We start from the raw sequence: 26170 nt of genomic DNA, 5'->3' as shown, positions 1-26170 counted from the left end.
TCATAGATTTATTCTAAATGGATTACATTTTTCATTAAAACTCACAAATGGCAGGGGACTCCCTTCCTAAATATCACCCTAATTAGACACAGAGAGCATTACCAACCCCATTAATGCAGTCATTTAGTGAAAAAAAATCAAATAAATTCTGCTAAATTTGCTTTCACTAATTGTCAAATGACACCATAAAGGTATTTAAAACTGGAGCTAGCTCTTCATTTACCTGTGATGTTCTTTCTCTTGCAATAAGGATGCTTGACTTTTCTCACACAATTTTCAGACATTAAATTTCTAATTACAATAGCTATATTTTGTTTACAAACTGCACAGTCTTCCAAGGACTCCTATCAAATCATTAAATTCCGCCTGAAGATAAATCTGAAGAATATTTCCAGTACATATTAAATAACCATCCATTACAAGACAATTCCTTCCTACCAATTCTATAGATGTAAACTTTTCTTAGACAACTCTCATTTCTATGATCAACATTTAAAAATCTACAAACATGGAGCACAGAAATAAGGGGACAGAATTGGGGGACAAAAATGTTCCTTGGATATCTATCTTTATATGCATATACAGTATAAATGCACAAATATTTAAGAGGACATTTCCCAGACTGTAAAACCGCAGTTTCTCCTTTCTGAATTTATACTTGAATGGGAGACAAGTAAATTTTACTTTTACAAAAGTAAAATTGAGACAAAGTGGGCATTATCACAGGGCAGAAGAGTTATAAGAAACCTGCTTCTATTTTCTTTTTCCTTCCAAAGACAGATCTGTCCCAAGCAGATATTACATCACAGGTCCTCATCTCTGAAGGCACAGACTTGTGTGCTTTCTGTTCAAGAACATCCAGGCCCAACGGGCCAAGGTCTCAGATTTCCAGTCTCCAGGCATTTGGCACAAGCTCTTCCCAGTGCTGCATTTCACCTGCTGCTGCCTGAGCCCCCATCTCAAACCTTCCCCACCAGTTTCAGTAACCCAGCACCACAAAAGCACAGCTTGGCTAAATCTCAGTGTTGGGGAAAAAGGCAGGCCAAACAAGAGAGTTTGACATCAAAGCCTTCTGCTGAAAAGTGGGAACAAACCCAAATCCAGTGAGTCCTTTCAGGATAACCTCAGTTGGACAGACTTTGACAGAGTTATTCTGCTCACACTCAAGATGCTGTTAGAATAAATGCCATAGTACCAAGCAAGCAACACACTGATTTACACTGCAGTAGTCATAGCTCCTTTTATACTTACATTGTTTACTCTTCTCCTTACAGAAAGACTAATTTTTCTCTAGAGAGATGTTATAAAATTCAAGTTGCCTGAATTGCTAATGGACTTATTTTGAAGTTAATTAGTTTAATTTCAGAATCTGGTCTTCTGTTACATCTTTATCTGCTAGGAGCAGCTCTGTAGGGAGAACCAACTAACTGTACATGTTCCAGAAATTTTATTGGTGTTTTAACTTTGGATTAGGGCTGAATGCCTGTTTGGGGCTGGTGTGCACTATGTGCAACCCTAGACCCCATTTTTGGTGTAGTTCCTTACAAAAGGAATGTACTTCTTCTGTTTCCAAACCACCTCACAACGCAATCCAGAACACAATAAACGAGAAGGACCAGGTTTGCTTTGAAGGTACTACTCATCCTCTTAAAGACTAATTTAAACACAACCTGTAAATCCTCTCTGACAGATTCCCCTTTTGCTTGCAGTGCTGATTATCAAAGTATCAATAAAGTTTCTCTCAACTTCAGGAACCTTCAAATCTTTTTTTTTTTCCCTGCTACACCCAGGAGTCAGCAATGTTTTCAGCAATTTCAAAGACAGTCCACTTAATCCTTTTTAAAATGTGGAACTGTTTGCTATCCTTCCAGTCATCCTGAATTTTTTTTCACCTGTCACAGAAGTTTTTAACTGTTTGGAAATCTCTCTGCTCCTTTACAGCTTAAAACAATCCAAGACATGGTGTTCCTGGTATCAAAGAGAATCTTCTGGCTGTGAAAACATATTCAGCAGAAGCATCTTTCTATAAAATTCTTAAACAGGTCAAATTGTGCAAGAGCCACCACTTTGGTCTCAGCTAAAGAGAGATTTCTCTTTTACATGTACCTAGCAAAGAAAGAGAGAGCAAGTCAGTAGCCCCCCCCCCCCCCCCCCCAAATTACATCCACAGCCTTTTAGCAGCAGGCATCAACAGACCTAAAGTGTTCTCTTTTCGCAGAATCCTTGTTTTAAATGTGCAATGTTCTTCAGAGCTGCTCCTTCAACAACACCCACAAGATGTCACCATTGTAAAAGAAACTCCATGCAATAAAATAGGAAATTCTGGGATTTCTATTCTAAATCGGAGATTCTAGTTATTATACATTCAAATCAATGCACTTCAATGATTTTTTTTAATACAGGCACTGAAGTTACTCAAAATAAGATAAAAAGAAAATAGTAATAAAAAATGAAACATGAAATTCTCTCCTAAAGCATACAAATCAAGACCCTTCAGCTTTGATTTTAATTACCAAACCCAAGAAAAACTTGTCAGACAGCAAGAGAAAAATTTATGATTCCATCATTGCAAATAATCTGCACAGAAGATAGTATCAGTACAGAAAGCACAGAATACACAGGTAGAAATAAATCAAGAAATAAAGCAGACAAGAAAGTCATGTCCCAGATCTTAAGGAAAGTTTGGTATTTAGTAAGGAAAAATAATTATATATCCAAGCCAGTTCATCTGAGACAGAATTTTTTTTAAAAAATTAATTGAAATCCATGTAGATTCAGTGAAAGTCCAAGGAATGATGAAGCAAATTTTCTTTATATGATCTGCAGGAAAGAGCGGGAAGCTAGTATGTACAGAAATGCCAGGTGAAAGGAAGGCACTAGCAGCAGTAGTCAGATTTCTAATTTTATTTTGTGCTTAAAACTTCTAATTAAGTTCATAGCACTGTATCTGAAGGTATAGCCTAAAAAGCATTTCCAGAGATTTGTGACATTTCCCCATTTTGTACTCAGCAATTTGACATTGCAAGGAATCCATGCAAAACTAAAAGGGTGAGTCTTGCTGCAAATTCTATTCACAACTTCTGGACAGAGATTAAGCTTTCAGGATCTTTTTGTGCTCTATGGTCCTGGAAGGTTTTAAACGACTCAGTAATAAGTCTACACTATTTCCATTCAATGACTGTATTGCTAAACCACTTCCCTTCTGTGGGTGCACAGACTGCCTTTGAATGATCAACTCATTAATTATTAAGAAGGGAAATGTATTAGATCTCATCATGCCTGTGGAGTAATAGGTGTGACAGCTAATAGGAGTTAAAAAGTAATTTCCTTTGACATGTCAAAAGAAACAGCAATAAAACAGAGCAAAGGCAGGAAGTCATGGGAAGAGGGCAGATCAGCTAAGTAATCTGGAGGGATTTTAATATTTCTGTTAAGAGAATGGCAATTTCTAAGCATAGCAAGCTAAGCCAATTGAGACTTGTAACAGAAGTGGCAAACAATAAAAACAAAAATCCACAAGCATCTAGCATAATTATGGTAAGTGAATTAAACATTTAGGATCCTAAATAATTTATCTGTAATGAGAAACAATGATATATGGTACTGGGAGAAAAACTGCACCACATGCTTACAGTACATCCATTAGCCCAAGACAGTCTTGCACCATTGTAACAAAGCAGCTCACCTTCCTTTTTCATTGAGAGGCTGCTACAAATTATACCCAACAAAAAGCAGACAGTGGCTACTTTACTTCAGGAAACACTAAAAATATGATGCAATGATGTGACATTAAAAGGAGAGCAGGGAGAAAATCAAATTACCTAGACACTGAACTAAGCAAAGCTTACCTTGCCAGCTGTCATTGCAGACACAGAGCTTCTCTCCTGTCAGGTCACAGTAGCCATGATCTGGACTCCCACAGTTGGCTTTGCAATAGGGAATGTCACAGGCCTCTCCCTTCCAGTACTTGTCACACTCACAGTACACCCGGCTCGGTACAGACACACTGGTTGTGCACTTGCCATGTTCTGAGCAGTTATTAGGGCAAGAGTTAATTCTGAAAAAAAAAATATGCAAGATATCTGACAGTACTCCAGCAGTATTTGTCAGATAAAGTATGTTTTACCAAGAAAAATTTCTATTTACTGATAAAACACAAGTTTAATGATGATTTTAAGGTCAAATGAGCTCAAAAGGTGTTGATCCAATCTTATATACAAAGTCTTTGATGCACTCAGGATTACAAACACCTTGCACTGCAACAAATATTGATATTAAGCAGGAGGACAGGCCCCCCTATGACAGATCACCCCCTAATTTTGTCCTATATTCCAGTATAAGCACTCAGTCCCTTCAAATGCTTGTTATTTCTAGAAACAAACACACTGGAAGTAATTGAGCTTAAACTCTCCACTCAGGCAACAGTTTAAGGGTTTTTCTGAGTAGCTTTGGTCCATACTATAAACAGTGTGCCTAACATCTGGGAAGAATAAAGAGGGAAGAAAAAGGAAAAAATACAAGATGGCTAATAAGAAACTACTTACAGGTAGCACTTCATGCTTTGAATCCTTAATAAAAGAGTCACCTTAACTCTGCAGTCCAAGATGCAAGAACAGGAGAGCCTAGGCTGAAAGAAGTCTGTGGCTGTTCTGGGAGTTAGCATTTCTGTGATACACCCTACCAAACACTGACATCACAGGCAACTGGAGTGCAGAATTAAGCAAAGTGGTTCCAGAAAAGCAAGCAACCCCTTGAAAGGAGGGAAGATGGAGTACACGGAATATGTGGGTCCAAGAGTTTCCATGAACTCAGGCAGTGTGGGCCTGATGAAATCCAAACAGGATTTGAAACTCTTTTCGATGACTCACAGCAAACTCAGAATAAAGTGTTACTACAATCCTCTCATGATAATACAGACCACTCCCTGCAGATGTGAGATGGATACTGTTCACAGTCTTCCTTACTGAATGAAGCTCTAACTGACTGAAGAAAGAGCCATTAAAAGTTAGCAGAGAATTGTTCAAGGTTGGCCTTTGAAAAGATGTAGTTGTGATAGGACACTGAGGAGACACATTTTTGTCTTCTGGAGACTCACTTCTCAAAGGACTGATTCTGCTTCACTGCTAAAATAGAAAATGCCACATCTGACCATCATTCCAAATCTCCTGAGGGTTTTACCTGGTAAGACACATGGCATTAAAACCATTGATGGCATTAACAGCTGTATGGAACCTCTCCCCCAAGCCTCTCCCCCAACCTCGCAGGGAGTGTTCTGCAGGAAGGTGAATAGTAAAGTTTTTCCATCAGGAGATATTAGTTGGAAAGCAGACCATTTCTCACTTCTGGTTCATTAAGGATTCAAACAAAATGAGAAAAACTGGATCAGCAGAATTGGAAGAAAGTTGCCTGACTCCAAGGAACAGAAAATTTACTCAGACTGTTCTGAAGTAATACAGTTTGCTACTGAAATGGCACTTTGGTCACAGATTTTGTGTTTCTATCTTCCCCTGTATTAAGGAATACAAGTGGTCCATCAAGATGAAGTCAAAAAGTAAGGAAGCAGAGTGCAATAGACCAGTGACAGAAGCAAAGTTAATGCAGCCATAAAAAGTAATTGTAGGTACTTCTTTAACATAAAAATGTAACTGTTGGCTCACTAAAAAAATGCTTTAACAGTATCCATTGCAATAAAAGACACAGAAAAACAGAGTGCATAGAATTTCATGAGTTGTATATGTAATGGAATTAAAAACCAGCTACAAAAAAAGCTACCAAAAAAAAAAAAATTAGGTAATGATATGCAGCATGCACCACATTACCAAGTAATGAAAGAATGCACATACACTCATTTCTTAAGAATGCCAAGTCTAATTGCCATTTGCTCCCAAGACAAATAAAAAAGTGTAATAAAAGCTTCAGGGATAACTGAAAAATGTAACTAATTACAACAGGAAATCTGCCAGGTGATTGCATTTTACTGATGTCAACTGACAAAAATTAAAAATACCCAGTGTTCTAGGCTGCTATTTCCAATGCAATATATACAGTGAGGTTTCCAAAACTTGGAATAGCTATTTATTATCTAGCCAAAGGTGGGCAATGTGCTTCAAATTACAGCAATAATCTTCCCACAGACAATGTACCAAGTATTGTGCCAAGAGCAAAGCTATGGTCAGAAACACAAATAGGAATTTTAAACTAATAAAGAATAAGACAAAAATATTGCATGTACTTCAACATAAGAAATGAAATGCTGGCCACCACATCCCAATAACTGCTATTTCAGAATCTGAAGGGATTGAGAGAAAGGAACAGGCATATCTTCAATCATGGAAGAAACAGGTCCAACTGGACCAAGCAATTCCCTCTTGAACCAGGGCAAGCAATATAAAGAGATGTTGCATTGCCTCACATGCACATCCCCAATGAGACAGAAGTTGTAAACAACTGGGACATATAAAAAGGTAAAAGCTCTGGTCTGATGGATGTATCTTTGGAGCTGCTGACATAGAAAAGGAGGCTGGACAAAAGCAATCATGGTCATATCAGATTAGACTTTGCCATCACAGAAACTAAAAGACACACAGTGCAGGTAAGATCTACAAAGGCAGAGCGTAGACTGAGATGGAAAATAGGAGGGGAAATACCCAAGAGGAAAAGAAATGGAATAAATTTTTTTGTGGCTGGCACAAAAATCCAAGTGGAACTGCTTGGAAGGTTTCAAAAGCCACAGTATATTCAGCAAGAAAAATCAAGCAACAGATTATTCCAGTTCAAGAGAAGGGAATTTATATGACAGCAGATATAATCTCCCTTCTAGTCCATATGACAACTATATGTGTTGGATAAACACTGGAGGGGATACATTCTAGTTCCATATGGCACAGGAGAAACATGCTCTGGCAATGGCCATGTGACTTCACTCAAAAAAACCATACTCTGTCTGTAGGAGTTTTTTTCCCTAACTCATTCCTTAAGAACTTATTACAAGCCCAGCCTGTAATAGTTTTAGACTATTAAACACTTGTTTTAGACACTTAGCATTGAGTATGACACTTATGCTATTGAAAAAAAACCAAAGGTAATTACTTAGGACAAAAATACTTACGAATAGAAAATGTTAAATCCTGTGAGGTTATAGGCAGCATCACTAAAGAAGTGTAGCAATGCATAGCCAGATGTAGTAACCACTTCAGGAACAGTTTCATTTCCACGCACTTCAGGGACTATTAGACCACTGGAAAAGGAGAAAAATGTTTTTAAGCAAACTTTGGCATATTTAGAATTAAAAAAAAAAAAGTAGGAAAGAGGGAGTTTGTATTCTGCTGGTTAATTACATAAACAAGATGACTCATAAATATAAATTTAATTTTTTTTTTTAATAAAAGGTATACAAGGTATAAAACACTTGTCCATGTATCTGCAAGGTAAGTCAGGGATTTCCAGGAAAGTGCCTGTGTATAAGCATTAACATTCCATTCAATACCAGCAGTAAGTATCCACACAATGGATTTCTGCTGTGATTATATAACCTAAACAGTAATGTTTTGGAATGCATTCTAATACAACTTCACATACATGTTCCCATAATATTAAGATAAGAAAGCAATCTAGTTAACATATTAAAGTCTCTAATCCTACCTTTTTCCCCAATATCTGAAAATGTCCATACATGACTACGTGGACAGAAAGATTAGTAAACACACTCACCTAAATACAGCTATTAAAGGTGCATATATTGAATCTCCATCATATACATACATATGGTCCCAGCTACATTCTGTGGCAAAGTGATTAAATCTTAATCTTAGTATCGCATTTGGGCTGAAAAAAAAGAACATTGATGTAACACATTCAAAGAATTACTGAGACCATAAGATCAAGAACTCACAGGAGAATTGATCATGCCAACATAACTCTATTAAAACACTTTGAGTAGTAATTAAATATTTCAAAGAATTAAATAACAAAAGCCCCAGCAAGCAAATATTACCCTTTATCTTAGAAAATTTTAAAATCACATATTCAGTCCACAGCAAATGATCCCTAAAGTTAATAAGGGGCATAAATTCACCAGATTTTATCAGTGTTCAGAACCACAAATTTAGAGCAACTAAAATATCTCAACACATTAAATTTACTTTACAATGTCAATACTATGAACTTTAAAGAATCTTTCAAGATAAAATCACCTACACAGCCTCTTCCCAGTATTACGCTAATTATTGAAAATAAAAATCTTAAAACACAAATCCAAAACTGCAACCAACATTAGTGCAAGTGTTTGCTTCCTCCCCTCTGCCAACAAGTGGGAAATATCACCAGACTTTGGCCGAGGTTCAAATCAATCTGTAAACTTTTTGAAAGGGTAATTTTCACATATCACAGAATTACCAGGCATATATATATATATATATAAATGTCTTGTAGTTCTCCTTGCTACTGACAGGCTTGAGTGCAATTTGTCAGTTTAGAAAACGTGGGTTTTGTGACAGATCCTTTAGAGAGAGTTCTTTGTTCATTTGTTAAGACATAGTATTATACACATATGTGACTTCTTTGTGTGCTGACATTTGGACATTTGGTTGCTTTACTCCTCCCCAGATTGTGCAGCACATTGATTCCTCCATCTTCCCACTCTGCTATCCCCTGAGAGGAATGGAGTGGGGAACAGCTTCAAAGTACAGTTTGCCTGTGGTGCTGAGGTGTGTTTCCACTTTAGTGGAGTGCAGTGCAAGTATTCCTGAGCAAAAGGAGAAGCCTAGCTAGGTCAGACACATATTCAGCTATAGCTTGGTCTTCCAGATAATAAAGATCCCATTTAAATGATTTTGCAAAACTCATATCTTCACTGCTGCTTTGTTTAAATTACTGTCTGCAAATAAGCAGACCAAAGTCAGATCAGACACATCATTTCTGAACTGCAGCAGCAAAGCAAGATAACTGAGATTATGACAACATGGAAATACAGAAGGAGTTAATTTTATTCTACAATTGTGAACTACAGTGAGCAAAATCCCAACCCATATCCTGGGGGGGGTGGAATCCTCCTGAAATGTAACCAATTTGTGCCATTAACACTTAGCCATACTAATTTATGTGTCTCATTTCTTTGGGCATGTCTGTTTCTGTGCTGCATAAACTGAAAAATTAGCAACAGGCATGAGGAACCTAAACTGTAGGCACAAATCTATTTCAAAACTAAGTACATGAGGAACAGTAAAATTCAAAGAAAATACTTTATAGAAGCACTAACTTTTAAGGAACACATAACTGAATAAGCATTCTGTACATGAGGCCATTGCTGATTTATCACTGATGTGAGTCAAATAAGATAAGCCAGGTAATGAGTTAAATAAAGGGATTCTGTAACTACTTTTGGAACTTATGTAAAGGTACTCAAATATGCAACAAGTTTATCACAGGGTTTTGAGGGCCTGCAGCACCAGCCAAATATCAATGTCAGTCTAAATTTTTGCCAGCAATTTGAATGGAAATGGATCTTGGCCAACTCTAAGCAGTCCTGAAAATCCTAATACCTTTTTCTTAAAATTCTGTATAATATCTAAACAAAACCTAAGCAAAGTAACAAATGACCAAACTGTTCTTATTATACTCTCATGCAGTCTCTATGTCAGGAGTTCTTTTGATCCCTACAACACATAGTAGCAAACTGTTTAGAAAATGTAGGCTATGAAAATAGATACTTACTATCCTTCAATTAACCATGTGCATTTAGTTTTATATTTGTAATTTATAGGTCCATCTGTTAAATATCCAGAAGGTTCTGTTAACCTACAAGAGGAAAAACAGGGCTGTAATAAACCAGAGAAAACAGAACATGAATCATCGACATGTCAATAGAATCTTTCTTGATGAAAAGGAAATTGGGATGGGGAAAACAGTCAAGTCTCTCTTCATATTTCTCATCACACTATTTGTGTTCATAAAAACTTGAATTCTGATTGTTCTAATATCATTGATTTTTTTTTTCCTTCCCCCAGGCATTCACTTGTATTTTTTCTAGTTCAATAGCAAATAATTGAAATTATCCTTTACCCGCAAAGGAACCAAGTCAATCTAAGGGGGGTTTGTTTAAGAGCATTTTGGTTTGCTTTGCTTATTTGTTTTGCCACTGCATTATAACTTACTTCTGAAATTAGACAACACCAGCCATATGAAAACTCTCCTAGATCAAGACAAATTAAGATATAAATTTGAATAAGCACATCTGTCAGCTTGCTGCTCTGTTATTCCTTCTCAGTACCCTGTCTCTGCACAGTGCTCCCCAGTGATTATCCAGAAGGAGTAAATCCCTGCAGATTCTCCACACAGCATCACACCACCTTCTATGACTTGCAGCTCAGGGACACTTTCAGTCCACAGCTGTGCCTCTGGGTTCATGCTTTATACCACTCAAAATGTAATGATCTGTGTTTTATTTCCCTTCTTTCCCTCCTCTGCCCCTTTTCCAACCTGAGAATTCCTTGCTCGCTGCCTTTAATAAATTTTTGTATTCTCCTAGAGTCTGCTGAGATGCAACAGAGATCAGCATATTGTATTCAAGATGCAAGTGAACCATGAATCTGTACAGTAGCCCATTATTACAGTAGCAATATTATTTCCATTTTATTCTTTACTCCTATTTAAGATTTTATTTGCCCTTCTAACACTACCATTCTGACATTTGAAACAGAAATATCTGCTGTAACTTTTTTCTGAGTGAGAATAGCTCAATATTCATCACATATAGAAATTCCTTTTATGTAGAAAGAGAACCTTTTTCATCAATTCATATATATTACTTTGTATTAATCTCTGCAGCGATAAAACAGCAGATGAAATTCAATAATCTATTAACATAAAAGCTTTCTGAAAGAGCCTGCTATCTTCAGCACATTGTATCTTCACTAACCCATTCTAATTTCTGCATCCTTTATGATTATGTTCAGGCCTTAACACACATCTCCAGTGGGCTACTCCACTGAGGAAACAGACCAGCCCACTCTTTAATAACAAATAACAACAAATATAAAAACATCCTCAGAAGCACCCATTTTTTCACTATATTGTAGAAAGAAAATCATTAAGAATAAGTATCACTAAATAAGAAAAACTTTCATCTGATTTGCGTGCTCTTTTTTTTTTTTAATTAAAGGCAATAATACATAATATTCCAATCAAAATAATTTCAGAGCTGTCATATGATTTATATACAGAAGTAAAGTCTTATTTAGCAACCCACAGAACATATTTTTTCTGGAAGAAGTGTGGAATATTACAAGTACTCATTTGCAGTCATGACCATTGCCTTCTTAGTAGTTGTATAGTGCAATGGAGGTGACTTAAAAGAGTTGTTTTTATTAGATCAGTCCTTTGGTACTAGTAAAGTACAAACAATTTCCCTTGTCTCCTAGGATGGTCATTTTTTGATAAGTAGTTTCTTTTGGAAGAGCAGATAGCCTCTCAAACAGCCATTTCACTTTGTTGGGAAAAAAGTAAATAAGAGCACAGCATTGCTTTGCAATAATGTTTGTAGAAAATGGTAAGATAAGGGCTTGTTCTATTTAAAATAAATACATAGCAAGACAGATGGAAATTACTATAAGTTTCTTGAGTCATACCAAGAATTCTTCTGTATTATTTTTCTTTCCAAGTGCTATCAAATACCAAATCCCATAACTCACAAGGATAAGCAGTACCACTTTCAGGTAACCCCTTGCCCAGCCAAGGGCAATATTCTCTTTCATATGAAGCCAGGATTCATCAGCAGTTTTCCTTTGTGGCCACCAGTGGTTCTGTCAAATGAGCACAATCCAGATGAGTCACCCTGACTATGCACTCATGAGTCACAAAGGTGCCTGCATTGCGCCCCACTCCTCGCTCACCACTGAGAAAGCCTCAGTGATGAGAGGAACTCAGAACAATTTGTGTGGCCTGCCCAGGCACCACAGGTTTAGCACACCCAGACTCCAACCTCCTGAACAGAACACACAGGGGAGCAGCTGATGCTGTGTATTGTCATTTGAAATTGCACATCAGCTTTCATAATATTCTCAACAATATTTTTTTCCTAGTTGGCAGGGTTGTAATCAAAGCCTATAAAGAATTAGAGGGTACATGCCAAGAGAACATTTCCCATCTCAATATACTGTAAAACAGATCTACCAAACAACAGGAAGATGTCAGGATGCTGCACATTTAAAAGCATTCAGAAGCACCAGTGACAGATCAGTCACTCACCAAGATAATCAGTCAGCAGTCAGCAATTCCATGAAGTATGTGACACTACAGGGTTTCACCTAGCAGACAGACACACCAGAAATGCAAGGGCTAAAGCCAACACAGGGCAACCAAAGGGATATCCACATTCACCTGACTATTACCACTGCTATAAAATAATGGCAAATAAAGAATGTACAGCAGCAATATTTACCACTGCAGAGACTTTAAACCAAGACTGATGCATTTCAAGGAAAAAAGTACATTCTAGTTCAGTCAGAAATTATTGGTCCAAAGTGAAGGAGTAGTCAGATGAAATCTACGCCTGCAATACATAAGACGTCAGAGCAGGTTATTAAAATGGCCCTTCCTGCTGTAATATTTATAGAGCTGTGAAAAACGCAATCTTGTCATATCCTGCATCTTCCTGCAGAAAATAATACCACCAAATCTTTTAGAGAGGGGCACTAATTTAAACCAGAAAAGTCATTGGCTATTTTCTGTCACCAGCAGAACATGAAGATCCACAAAACTGCTGGTAGATGGAGAGAGGACTGATTTATAATATCGGTGCTTTAGGTGAAACAAAGCATAAGCTACATTCAGAATATTACAAATATTCACTATTAAATAAAGAGTTATAAAAAAAAACAATTTAAGTCTATATTACTTAGTGTCATATTTCTACTGATAATTTTAAGAAATGTTGGATTACTTTGCAATTCCTACTTCAGATCTATCTGAATATAGAATATAGAGCATATTTTCCTTGATGGATCCATCCCAAGATCAGTACTGGTGTGTCAGTAAAGAGCTAGTCTCTCCATTGCTGAAAAATTTTGCTCCATCTCCTTTTCATCTTTTATGAAAATGTTTTATTAAAAAGAAATAAAAATCAGTAACTGTGCTTCAAAGTTAAAAGATGAAGTTCATAAATAGAAGTACTGGCAACCTTTCTAGTTGAGACCTTGTGCCTAACATTTACAGCAGGGAAAGAGACTGCACAGATCTGAGATCAGCTGAATATATTAATAAAGAAGGGGGGGAAAAAAATCAGACCACCTGACAGTACAAGACTGAATCAGTGAGAAAGAAACCCAGAAGTGATCAAGAGGCCATTTCTCATACCAGAATATTGAATGACAGACTAAGAAGGTTTTCCAGTATTTTTTCAAAGGAATATCTGAAAAACAGGATCTTCTGAAAAAACCCGCAAAGGCAGATTTTTCTTTTCCAGGCATAAAGCACTGACTAGCACCTAACAAAAATTCAAAGAATTTGCATTTGATTTTCCTGCATTTTTACATTTATTGTATAACTTGCTGCCGGTTATTTTTTTTTCACATATGAAAAAAGGATATACTGAACATACTGTTGCTCTAATTTTTCTTCAATGACTTATCAAGAGGAATAAATTTTCAATATGTTAAGGAAATATTTGCATATGCCAATCACACTCCTCTACTTGTTACATACTGCTTTACAGTAATAGAAGAAGTTATATTTAGAAACACAAAGGACATTCACAACATCTTCTCACATGCCAAGTAATACAGGCCTGCTCTTAGAGAGGCTTCAGTTTATTCATTGACAAAGCAGCATTTTCTGTTGCAAAGTGAAAATCCTAGAGATGAATTCAGTTCATCCTGAGTCCATCTTTCTACAATATTTTAAACAAAACCATGCTCCAAAACAATCCAAAAATCCCAGAAAAGTAAAATCAAGATTACAACACATAAACAATTTTCCTCATGAGGAGATCTCTTGTATTTCAAGACAAAACTCAATTAGCTGGGATATAAACTCTGATTGGTGCAAAACATCAATTTAAGGTTTACTCTGGCAGGTGTTCTGTTTCTGAAAAGGGTTATTGTTCTATAGTGCATTTTTGCAATAGTCCCCAAAACAACAAAGGACTCTGCATAGGAGCAGATGTTGCTTTCAAAGTCCAAACTTATATGGCATCTTACTTATGCAATGTATTTTCACTTACATAAATGTAATCTGCTGCCTTGCTTAGGCTGCACAACATTATATAAACTCACAGAACACAGACCAGGACAGGTTGTTTAGAAAAGGATATCTGAATATGTGACTCAGATGGAACCCACAAAGTGACTTGAAATGTGGGCACAGTTTTATAAAGACCTGGTAAAAAAATCAGATGCAGAAGATAAAATTAGTGTTATAATATTAAATGTAACATTTATTCTCTTTTAAAATAAGATGTGAAAATACTGCATTAACTACTCAAGAATTTTGTTCTACCTCCTCACAAAGTGGTACTTGAATTTTTTTTTACCAAAAACCCCATAAATTGCCATTTCAATTACAACATGCCCTAAAACCTATCCCAACTATATTATTATATTTTTATAATTCAGATTATAATGAAATATTTTTCAGTTATTTGTCTAATCTGATTTTAATAATTTCAATCTTCCTAGGCAATCTATTTTAGTAATGACTCATTATTAGAAAGTAATTCTAAATGTCTAATTCACCTTTTATTCTTACTTACACATATTTCCTGAACATAGACCTGGGAATCAAAAATTCTTCCTCTTTCTGTTCATCTTTTACAATTATCTACCTTCAGCATTTTCTTCTCTGAATAAAGCAATTTAATCTAGCAATCCTCATGAATCATTTTCTAGACTTCCTTCTTCTAGAACTTTTCCATGTCATCTGCACCTCAAAATGGTACCTACTTCTCCAGCTGTAGTGTGACCAGCAGAGCAACCAGAGAATTATTTAAGAGACATAATGTGGCCAGTTCTCCTGAATGCAAGTAGTAGTAGAACAGCTTTTATGCTGACTTGTGTACAACCAGTAATTCCCCAAGACTGCCAACTTCCTCCACAGGAGGAACTAAATGGCATTACTCTAGTTCACCTTTCTGAGGTTCATCACACCTGCTCAAGTGTAGAAATTCAAATCCAATCCTGCCCGTATCAGGCTGTATTATATGGGATCAATGCAGTTCACATCAGCTGGAAATTGCTGCATGGAAAATTTCATTTATAATCACTTGCTCAGTAGGAAAGCCTAGTTTTCTTTCTCTGATATAAGATTTTACTTAAAAGATAGTAACTTCTGGTCACACTGCATAGTGAGGAACCCTACTTAAACAGCAATGAACTCCACAACAAAAGAAAAAAAATCTATTTGTGTATATTTGTGATAAAGGTCTTCAAAAAAACTCCTGCATCTTTCATGACAGCCCTTTTTCTATTACTCAACTACATCATCAGCTTCTGAAAATTCATATTCATTATTCATTCACCTTATAAAGCATAGCATACCACTAACATAAAGGCAGTACTAGCAAAAATTAAAACTGCTGCACACCCATGGTCTCCATCATGACAGTTGCATTAATTTTGTATACTATAATGCAAGTCATTCAAGCAATTACAACACGGCACAATTTTTTGTGTTGGTTAAAACTAAGCAGTTGCCAGATACCAGCACTGCGAATTAGAAGCACTAAAGCAGTTTTCTTCCTCCTCATGGTTCTAAATATTAGGTCCAAAAAAAGTACTAATGAATAAAGAGCCTTCTACTTTCCCTTCACATAAAGAAATTTTTGCCTTTAGTTTCCCATAATAGCAGGTCAGAATTATCCATTTCAAGTTTTTTTGACAATAACAGTTCACAGAATTATAGATTAATACGAGTCTAAAAGATAAGGTGAATAATAGGCATAGTAATCTCTCCCAATGCACAAACAATTGGAGTATTTTAATTTAAAAGCTTGATAGAAAAAGGGAGAAAATAATTCTAATTAAAGTATATCTGCATATAATGGACCTTGAAAAAAGCCATCCTGACTTCTGTCTTCAGATTTTCTTTCAGATTACATGCACATATATTCCTTAAAATATATGACCCATAACTATCTAAAAAAAAAACCAGTCCAAATGCTGATTGCCTTGAATCCAAGCAAAGAAATATGCCACTACTAAGCACTGTGTCACCCCCAACCATTCACAAGTTAACAACAAAAAGTTTTTATGCTACTTAGTTTTACACAGATGGATTTACACATAATGTTTATGAAAACTTCCCATAATGAGTGGAGTTGAGTCAATCTACAGAGTTCAACAGCAAATTCCATGTTTTCTACAGAACGACTACACCAATTAACAGTTCAAATCTTGCCAATATTTTCCAGGTGGCAGTGGTCCTCCATCTCAACTTAGAGATCAGTGCCTTTTAAAAGATACTGCAAATAGCACCATATCCTCCACTGACCTGGAAAAAACTTAGTGAAAATAAATGAAGTGAAAGAAATGTAGCTTCACGTCTCTTATCTGGAATACTACAGACATTTCATATTTCCTATTTTAATATCATGGTTGGACAAAATCATATGAGACAAGCATATATTCTATTAGAAATGCTCAGGCTAGTTCATACATGACATACAAAATTCTGCCTATAAATAGGCCTGGCACCATGCTTAAAATTAAAAATTGATAGAAAATCAAGTTGGCATTTAATACAAAAACAAAACATTATATAACATCCCATATCTCTATTTCATCTAAGTATGGCTGCAAATATACTCCAGATATAAAATCCCAAAGGTCAAAAAGCTGTATAAAAATAATTCCTGTTTTGAGTAAACGGCAGACCACTACCCAATCCACTGGCTGAACTTCCTGCACTCTATTTCTTGTCATGGTTACTCATTTTCTCAAAAAAAGAGCAAGGTTTGAAATATTCAAAGTTCTGACAATTCAGGCTAGATTCACATTAATCCCAAACATTTCTCATGCATGCAGATAGTTACTATTAGAAGAAAATAGGAATTAGAAAAGAATCTGCCAGGAAGAAAGGAGACACCCCATTGCTCTAACATTTTACTATGTTCGCTTCAGCCAAGAGTTATTTTTATGGCCAAATGTTGCCAAGAGAATGAAGAAATTAATTAAAAAAAAAAAAAAAAAAATCTAAAAAAAAAAAAAAAAAAAAAAAAAAAAAAAAAAAAAAAAAAAAAAAAAAAAAAAAAAAAAAAAAGAAGAACGCATTCCACCAGACTGAAGTGCTATTACTTACTTTTTCCTACCACATTAACAATGTTATTATTTCCTTCAGAAAAGTTCTGTACCTTCATAGATTGTGTTACTTTAAGATCACTTGGAGTAACACTCTATCCTTATGTTATTCCTCTTGCTGAAAACAAACAAATATAAGTTAGTTCCTTTAACAGCAAGAGATTTTTATTTTCTAGGCATTATTCTGTTAACATCTCTATGCTCTGTCAGGGTACACTTCATCCCATCTTCCAGGTCACCACTTGTTGGACCCAATATTGACCCCAGGGAGATCCCACTTGTGACAGGAGCTCTTTACACACAACCAGGCAGACAGCTTCCTACCCACTGCACAGATCCCTTATCTAGACCCCAACAAATCCACTTCTGTACCCGCAGGGTGTGGGAACCCATATCCAAAGCCTTGGAGAAATTGAGGTAGACAATGTCTCGGCCCACATCAACAAGCAGGTTACTCTGTCGTAGAAAGCAGTCAGGTGTGTCAAGCGCATTCTTACCTTGGTGAATCTCTGCTGACTTTTCCCACTCATGTTCTTCATCTGACTTGTAACAGCCCCAGGAGAATTCATTTAATAATTTTCCCAAAAACAAAAGTAAGAGTGATGGGTCTATAATTTCCTGGACCCATCCTCTTTGTAGATGGAGTTGTCATGAGCTTTCTTCCAGTCTTCTGGAACATCCCCTAATTTCCACAACTTCTCAGATATAACAGAGCAGCCTCACAACATGAACCAGCTTTCTGATCAGCCTCAGGTGGATTTTGTCAGGGCCCAGTGATTTACAGGGGTCAAATTCCTGTAATAGTTCCCATACCAACTCCTTTGCTGAGGGTGGGTCTGTGTTTGCATCAACCTGGATTTTTTTTTCCCCAAGGCCTGGGGCTCAACAGTGGCAGCAAAGAGAAATGTGAACTAAGTGCTGAGAATCACTGTCTTTTCATATTGTTGGTGACTAACTCACCTCTGCTGTTTAATAACAGGCAATGTTGTGCTCTGTTTCTGCCTGCTTCCATACCTGAGGAACATTTTTCTTGTAGTTTTCAATGCCTCTGGTCAATTTCAATTTAAGCTGAGCTTCTGCTTTCCTGACTGCATCTCTACACAGCCTGGGAATGCCCTTGTAGTCCTCACCAGGTATTTCTCTGCTTTTCCATCTCTGGTACAGTTCTCATTTCAGCAGACTCAGAAGCTCACACTTAAGCCAAGGGGGGTCTCTTGTTCCACCTATTTCCCTTACCTTTAAATAGAATTCAATCTCAGTAGTGTCTACATTAAAGTAAGATTGGCTACAGGTTTTGATCTAATCACAGGCTTAACATGAGTGAGGATAAAGTTATTTATGAATTTTTATCCATTTGTGTATAAACTTTAAGCATATATATGTATACATTTATATGAGCCATACATATATATGTACTTTATAAGACTTCTATAATTAATCAAACATGCTACAGTACTTTAAAATGTGGAGCAAAAAGCATATGGGCAAGGCAGGCTGAGGTACTTGGCAGCAAGGTAATGCACTGTGCCAATTTTTCACTGTACATCACCATAAATCTCATTTTCACTTGTGACCTAGTTCAGGGTTTTAACTTAAGCTTCCTGAGGTAACAGGCAAATGCCCTAAATCCAGTCTGTCACCAACTCCTAAATTTCTCCTTGACTATTTAAATCAAGTTTCTATGCTCAGCAAGAGGCACCTATTTCTACCTACCAATCATTTAGAGTGACTGACATCTAACCATCAGATTTCATGTCTCTTAAGGACAGCATTCTCATGGCAGGAAACTATCTCATATCAGAAGGCTGCAAGCACCAGCTCCCAAAAGCTATATTAGTTTTGAAAATATAAAAATGCAGTACAACTTGACACACAGACACTTTCCAAAGGAAAAAAGTATCATTTTCTCTTAGCATCCCATCCTAAGACTTTTCAAGACTTTTTAAAATCCATTTATATAGATATATAGAAAAAAAAAAAACAAACCAGCAATTCCTTCCTCTCTTCCCTTTCCCATCAGCACACATACAGCTTCATAAGAGGTTCCCAGTCCCTGAACACAACCTCAGTACAAATGTTGAGATAAGAAAAGATAATAGTTATTTTAAAAACTTAATTGATTAATAAATTCAAAGGGCGGTTACTGAGTAGATTTTGAGTACTCTCAGAAAATTATATAGATAATCACATCCAACTTCTCTGGCAGAAGCAATTATCAGGACATTACACTATAAAGCACATCCCTCTGTTTGCTGTAAAGAAATAGAATAATGGTATTCATGTCTCTAGGGTATTACAAAGCATTTTTGTTTGGGGATATGGAAGATTCTTACTAGTCATAAAATAGAATCATTTCAGAATACATTTTACTCATGTGGCAGGTGTCATTTCACTCATATTTTATGCTTGACTTTATAATTTATGGGTATGTCACAACACTGTTAGCAACTTCCAACACTCCCTCTAGAAGTAGATGAAGAGGTATAAGAAAGAGAGACTACGATAATTTTCCATTTTAACTATGACAGCTCCAAGTTTCCCAGAATCAATCCTTTCCTATATTGGTAGAGGGTTTTGGGGGTGTTTCTGTTTGCATGGGTGGGATTTTTGGTTTTGGGGTTTCTGGGGGGCAGTGGGAGGATATCTCTGGCCTGTAATTTGTTCTCTATTTAAATGCAAAACCAGAATGAAAGAAATACTGATGTCATGTTTAAAATGGCAAACAAAAGTTTTTCGCAATTTTAGCAAAATATAAGAATGGGGAAACAGAACATACAAAAATTTATCACAGGACTGTTGCCCCCCAGGAGAATACAGGTCAGGGGAACCTGGAATGCCCCACGTTAACAGAGTAAACAGCACCACACACCTACAAACCCAGAAGCCTGTACAGGGACACAGCAAAGCATGTGGGACACACAGCCAGCCTGCCCTGTCAGTGAGAGGCTACAGGAAGTGTAGGACCATCACTGATGAGCAGGAATTCTTATGAGTGCTCCCAGGATAACAGGCTCTCAGAGGCTGATGATCTAACTTCACTTAGGGGAAGTTCTCAAAGTTGCTGCTGATCTATTCCCTCTCAGGCCCATCACAAACAGAGCAAGGATCCACTCTTCACCAAGACAGTATAAACAGAAATTCCACCAGTACACAGCTTAGTGCTCAAAAGTCAGCAGGATTCAACAAAGCCATACACTGAATTCTGAAGTCAGTAAATTAGGCTGTTGGAAGAAACAAGGAGAGGAAAAGAAACAAGGCAACCAATCACTCTGGAATAGGGTCAGGAAAAAGCAGTGACCCCAAGGCTTAGAGAAAAAGTGATGATTAAGGTAGCCAAATGCACTAGAGCAGGGAATTGTTCCAACACAGCTGCACAGGCAGGGAGAATGACAAGGATGGGTCAGTTGGTGCTGCCCCTTCTCAGATTCCATGAATCATGTGCCAAAGTAGCACAAGCAGTACACCCTCCATGGGCCATGCTGTGGACAAGCCTTCCCAGCTCTTGGCAACTATAGACAGATAAAGAAGAATTCAAACAGATATTTCTGTTATTTAATATGCCAGTTTACAAACATGCCATCGAGTATTTCTGTCAGCATTTCACTGCCTCAATTATAACTTAGTTGTTTTTTTGGAATCTATCAAACCAGAAATCTAAACAGCTCTAGTCATCTCACTCAAGAAGCCATCCAGCAGTCAACATAGAGTTAATTTGCTGGCAATGGTGGAATTCTTACAAGAAGACCTTTGAAAGGTACAACAAATATAGAGTAATTGTTGCTTTACTGATAGGCTTAAACAAAACTGGAAAACGTAGCATATTCAGAAAGGAGTGCACTGGTTCACATACAGAAGAGACAGTCATCTGAAAGGATACTACTCAGCTGAAGGAAGATTACTACTGCAAGGATGCCAATTAAAACTAATCCTGTTTAAAAATAAAATTTACTTTCCTTGCCTACATGACCTTACCTGCTCTACTGGACGGTTCCATGAGTATCTTTCCAGTCCACTATTTCAAATAACAGGCATGCACTGACACAAGCAGAACCTTCTATATCATCTATAATTCAATCATAAATATTTTCATTTGTTTGTTTCTAATTGTGAACAAAGATTATTTTTAAATGTTTTGGATGCGTGGTTTTGCTTTTCAGAAAGTTTTACTACAGGTAAAAATAAGTAAGTAGATATGAAAACTACCAAAAGCAATTCTCCTCCTAAATCCTAGAAAACGAGGAAACTGCAATAAATTCTTAATCTTTATTGGAGAAAACTCATAAAATATTCCTTGAAAGACTCTGTTATTGACATGGTCTGAAAGCACTATTCATCACGGATTTCAAAACTGGTTTAGAATTCAGATCAAAAAAAACCTCTCACAATATTAAAAGTCTTAATATTACTTTTACTCAGTTCTCAATTTGTGGACTTTAAATTTGGCATTTGTGCTATGATCTCAGATAACATATGGCTCTAAAGTTTCCATCATTCGAAACTGATTTTATGCTTATCAATACAAAAAACAATTTCTCTTGTAAAGAAAATGTTTTAAAAAAATATATTCCTGCAATATTAACAGCTTAATACCAACAAGTCACAGAAAAGGAAACAAATTTCCTTAAACTTTCCATTGACCCTAAAGCCTTTCAACACTGTTGCAATAAATAAATAGTTTCCTTTCAACATGTGACTATTTCTACACCAAGGTCTTGCCAGAATCAAAGACGGCAGAAATCAAAACAAGAGCAAGTGAAAATCTGCATTACCTAACACAACAGCTGAACCCCAGTTTCTAACGGAGTTTCTGGTTGGTGCTACTCTTTTGTTAGATCTTATCTTGCAAAAGCATCTGTTCAGCAATGCTTAAAAAGAGATTAAGAGCTGAGAGAGGAGGGGGGAAAGCTTCAAGAGCAGGAAGGTTAATATTGGGTATATTCAGCTCTAAAATGAATCAAAGCTGTTTTCAGGACATACTTCTAGGTACATCTCTAAATGTTCATCTCACAGTCAAACATTTTTATTTGGCCTCTGATTAGTCACCAGAAGGTGCTCTTAAATCATTAATCTGAACTTCAATCACTCCTGACCTCAGCTTTCTGAGGACAGCATTGTGCCCAGGACTCTTAGTAGGTGATTAAACTGGAACCTAGTACAGTTAAAGCAAAATTCAAACTAATTCTGGCAGGGCTTGCTTTTCACTAAGGAAGCTGAGGGTTATCATCAGCCTAAAATGAGCCAAAGGGCTTGCTGAATCATCCCCAACATAAGCTTTCATTTAAAATTGAAAAAAATACTAAAACACACCTCTATGGGTGTATGCTCTCAAATGGAAAAAAAAAATTACAGAAATTCCAAAGAGAAGAGAATTATGTATTTTATACAATTTCAAACTAAACAATTAGGAAGCTTCAGTCCTGGCTTTAAGTGAAAAAGGTTTAAGATTTAGGATTTATAAATATAGCTATTTCAATAAATCATTTAGGGGAAGTATTGAAAGGGAAAAACATGTTCATCAACACATGTGGTATCTGAGTTCCAGTGATTATATAAATTAAGCCTAATAAAACACAAAGTGCATGCTTGTGGAAAGAGTTTTACTTTGATCTGTGAATTGGCTCATTTTTATCAGCTGTTCATAAAATCCACACCTGCATTTATACTTTACCACATGTATTCCCTCCCAAAACAGGCGCCAGATACAGATGAGGCTGTATGAACCACCAACAGCCAGAGGCAGAACAAGGCACAATCTCATACAGAGGCTATTTTGCACCATCTCTACACCCAGCTAACCAAAAATGAAGCTTTTCCCTTGAGTTTTCTGTCCAGAATAGAAGCCAGGCATGACTGTAATGTGAACACAATGATCTGGCCAGCTGTAAGTGGCCAGCACAACAGAGACTGCACCCTCCCATCAAAGAGTACTCACCAGTTTGGGGAGCCTGGAGTCACATCTGGAGTGACAATCACCAGGATCCATTTCCTGACCGACACTCCAGTTCAGGATGATTCTCTCACCTTCCCACCCTCAAATATCTATCCTAATAAAATAGCTACTTTTTAAACATCAACTCTTAAAGTTATCTGAATACACAAGACTGAGATGGCTTCTTCAGCCTGAGACTGGGAATTGCCAGCCAAATGTCAGCTTTTGCATTTAGTTAGAAAATAAGCTAAATCTTTGCTTACAAAATCACTAGGAATACAATTTTTTAATCCCTTTACATTTTAAAATGCTTTTTCTTGAATAAGCCTAAGGATCTGAGGTTCCAATTCATAGAAGTTCTTAGGCTGCAAATCCATTTACTAAGGATTATAGAGCACATATAAATCATTTTACATATGATACTTTTAGAGAATTTAAACTGACAGGGCTGCTTTAAAAAGCTTTTAGTTGAAAAGTGAGCTTTAAGAAAGTATTTACTCATATTTCTTGAATTTCTATACATACCCTGTACTATCACAGAAATTTGAAGGGATCTAAAAGTTTTACTAAAAATAGACACAGTCCTTGTCTAAGTTGCTTTGGTGTAAATCTGCAAGAGCTGCCTGTTGTATATAACAGGGATACAGGACTGGGTATTACAGGCAAGACAGGGCAAAGACCAGCTTAGAAACCTGTTGGAAGGCTTTCAACACTTTTAAGCTGTAGTTCCACATATTCTTCTCATTAGTGTTTTTAGCACCCATTAGAGAAGAGTGGTGTAAACACAAAACTAACTTTGCACATGCCAGGAGAGTGAAGAAGGATCCTTTAGGTAACAGCTGGGGAAACTGGAGAAAATTAAGCTGAATGACTTGTCCCTTGAGTGGGTAGCTAAATTGCAAACAAAGGTATTTAAGAGAGAAAGCATCAATCTCCAGAAGTGAATTAAAGCTACCTGGGGAGGGGAGGAAACATGCCTTTCGTAAGCTTTCCAAATAATTTTTCTAGATTAAAATTTCACGTTTTTTTTTTTTTATTCTTTCCAGAGCCATTCAGATCTGTGCTACTCATCTGTTTCTGGATTTCCTCAGCATTACACTGCATAAAAGATTGATACATTTGCTGCATGTACTAGATCAGGCAAGATCCCAAATGAGGTCAGCGACATCCACCTGCTTCAAAACAGGAAAGAACCCCCTCTAATGTCTTGACACAAGCAAATACTGGGACATATGAATAAGTCATATGGAAGCTCTAAGTAGCCACCTGCTATTCTATCAGAAAATAGGATGGCTACATATTGTTAGGTCTAAGGTTACCTTGCATAAACGTCTGCATAAAAAAGAATTTAACAGTTTTAAGCAGTCCCTGGTGATAGACCAGAGCAGAAGGCACAGATATGTCTTTTATGAATAAGGTTGAATAGAGTTGTATTCCACTCATTGATTTTAAAACAGAACTTATACATGAATTGAGTCAGTTGGTGAGGTATGGTAATCACTCATCAGGGAGCCCTCTCTTCAGCATTCAGCACAAAGGATGCCTCTTGAAGGCTTTTTTTACAAAGAATATCACTTACATATGAATGACTAGGTTTTCCTATGCCTATATGCATATTTTTGCCTCTTGAACTGTGTACTCATACAAAAATTTAAATAATAATTTTTTAGCTTGAAAGGTGCAAGAGTTGGATTAATTTACAGGGAAAACAGGTTACTAAGACTCCATCTTAATGACATCTAAGAGAGTTGCAAGAAATGATAAATACCCTAGTGAACTGTTGGACATTTAGGGTCACAAAGCATTTTAAAAAATTTTTATTATCTCAGGAGGTGAATGAACAAGATTATTTAAAGAAATAAAACAGGCTGAGATAGAAGAATTTATTTTAAAATCAGCAGCAAGAGACAGTTTGCAGACAAGCAATCAAGTTGAGAATGACAGCTAAAAAAGATAAATAGTTGTTTCAAAGGCTTTTCTACTCCTTAGTAAGGAAAATAGATCAGCTAGACACTGGAGGAGCAGTTAAAGTAGTTGAGAGTCCCAAGCAAAGAAAAACCAGTACCATGAAAGTCAAGAGTGAAAAAACATTCAAGGAAACCCCATGACAGTGAAGGAAGCAAAACAAAACAAAAAGCCACCCTGAAGACATCTTTTCAAAGAGCAACATCAAAGACAGATTAAATAAAATGTCCGTCTTATGGAAGATGAATACTATAATTTAGGTCTACACTCAATGTCCCAGTTGCAACACTGTTGCACAAGGGCCAACAAGTTCCCACCTCCAAAATCTGCAGGAATCAACATGGAAAGAGGTGCCAAATACAGCATCTAGTACCTGTTGACTCACACAACCATATGTCTGCGTTTGCTTTTCTCATGTCAAAACCAAAGCCTTCCTTAAAAAATGTTAAAGACTAAAATAATTATAAATTGAACTTAACTATATAATGAGGTTACAGAAATCTTCAAGTATTGCCTGTTTGGGGCTGTGACAAGCAGATTATGTCACAGATCACTTGCAGGCTGCAAATCTTTGCAGGTGCTGTTGATCCCAAACTAATATGGCAATTTTTAACCAGGATACTGTGTATTCTCTACACAGCACTGGTATTTCCAAGAGGGAATTCTGTATGGGAAGTATGTTACAAGCAAAAAAAAAACCCAACCAACCAAACAAAAATTATATATTCAGACAAATGGGGCCCAAAAGGATTCAGAAAGGGTAATCACTCTGCTTAAATAAAGCAATGTGGTACAGTCAGCTCAGCCCCCTCATCTCAGGAAAAAGATGAACATTCCTGCCAATACTTCAATAAATTGATCATTGAGGGATACTTATCTAGAGATTTGATGAGAATTAATGCAGTTGCTTTCAGATTGGTCTCTATTCAAAACGTTGTCAAGGCTCAAAATGTTAGGTTCCCCGTGGATGTCCAGCTGCTGTACTTATTCC

At 36.6% G+C, this 26170-nt stretch overlaps 1 protein-coding gene across 3 annotated transcripts in view; it reads right to left on the bottom strand.

Moving 5' to 3' along the window:
* ATRNL1 (attractin like 1) overlaps positions 1-26170 on the bottom strand; it is a 431595-nt gene that overhangs the window by 383784 nt on the left and 21641 nt on the right. For all 3 annotated transcript variants that reach the window (XM_041415479.1, XM_041415481.1, XM_041415480.1), the window contains exons 2-5: positions 9712-9795; positions 7711-7824; positions 7109-7237; positions 3849-4057 (exon numbers count right to left, since the gene is read on the bottom strand). In XM_041415479.1, coding sequence (XP_041271413.1) covers positions 3849-4057; positions 7109-7237; positions 7711-7824; positions 9712-9795 — 536 coding nt within the window. The remainder of the gene's footprint in view (positions 1-3848; positions 4058-7108; positions 7238-7710; positions 7825-9711; positions 9796-26170) is intronic.

The sequence above is a fragment of the Onychostruthus taczanowskii genome, unplaced genomic scaffold (genome assembly GCF_017590055.1).
Source record: "Onychostruthus taczanowskii isolate IOZ18803 unplaced genomic scaffold, ASM1759005v1 scaffold5, whole genome shotgun sequence".
Lineage (NCBI taxonomy): Eukaryota > Metazoa > Chordata > Aves > Passeriformes > Passeridae > Onychostruthus > Onychostruthus taczanowskii.
This window is presented reverse-complemented; position numbering and strand designations above follow the sequence as displayed.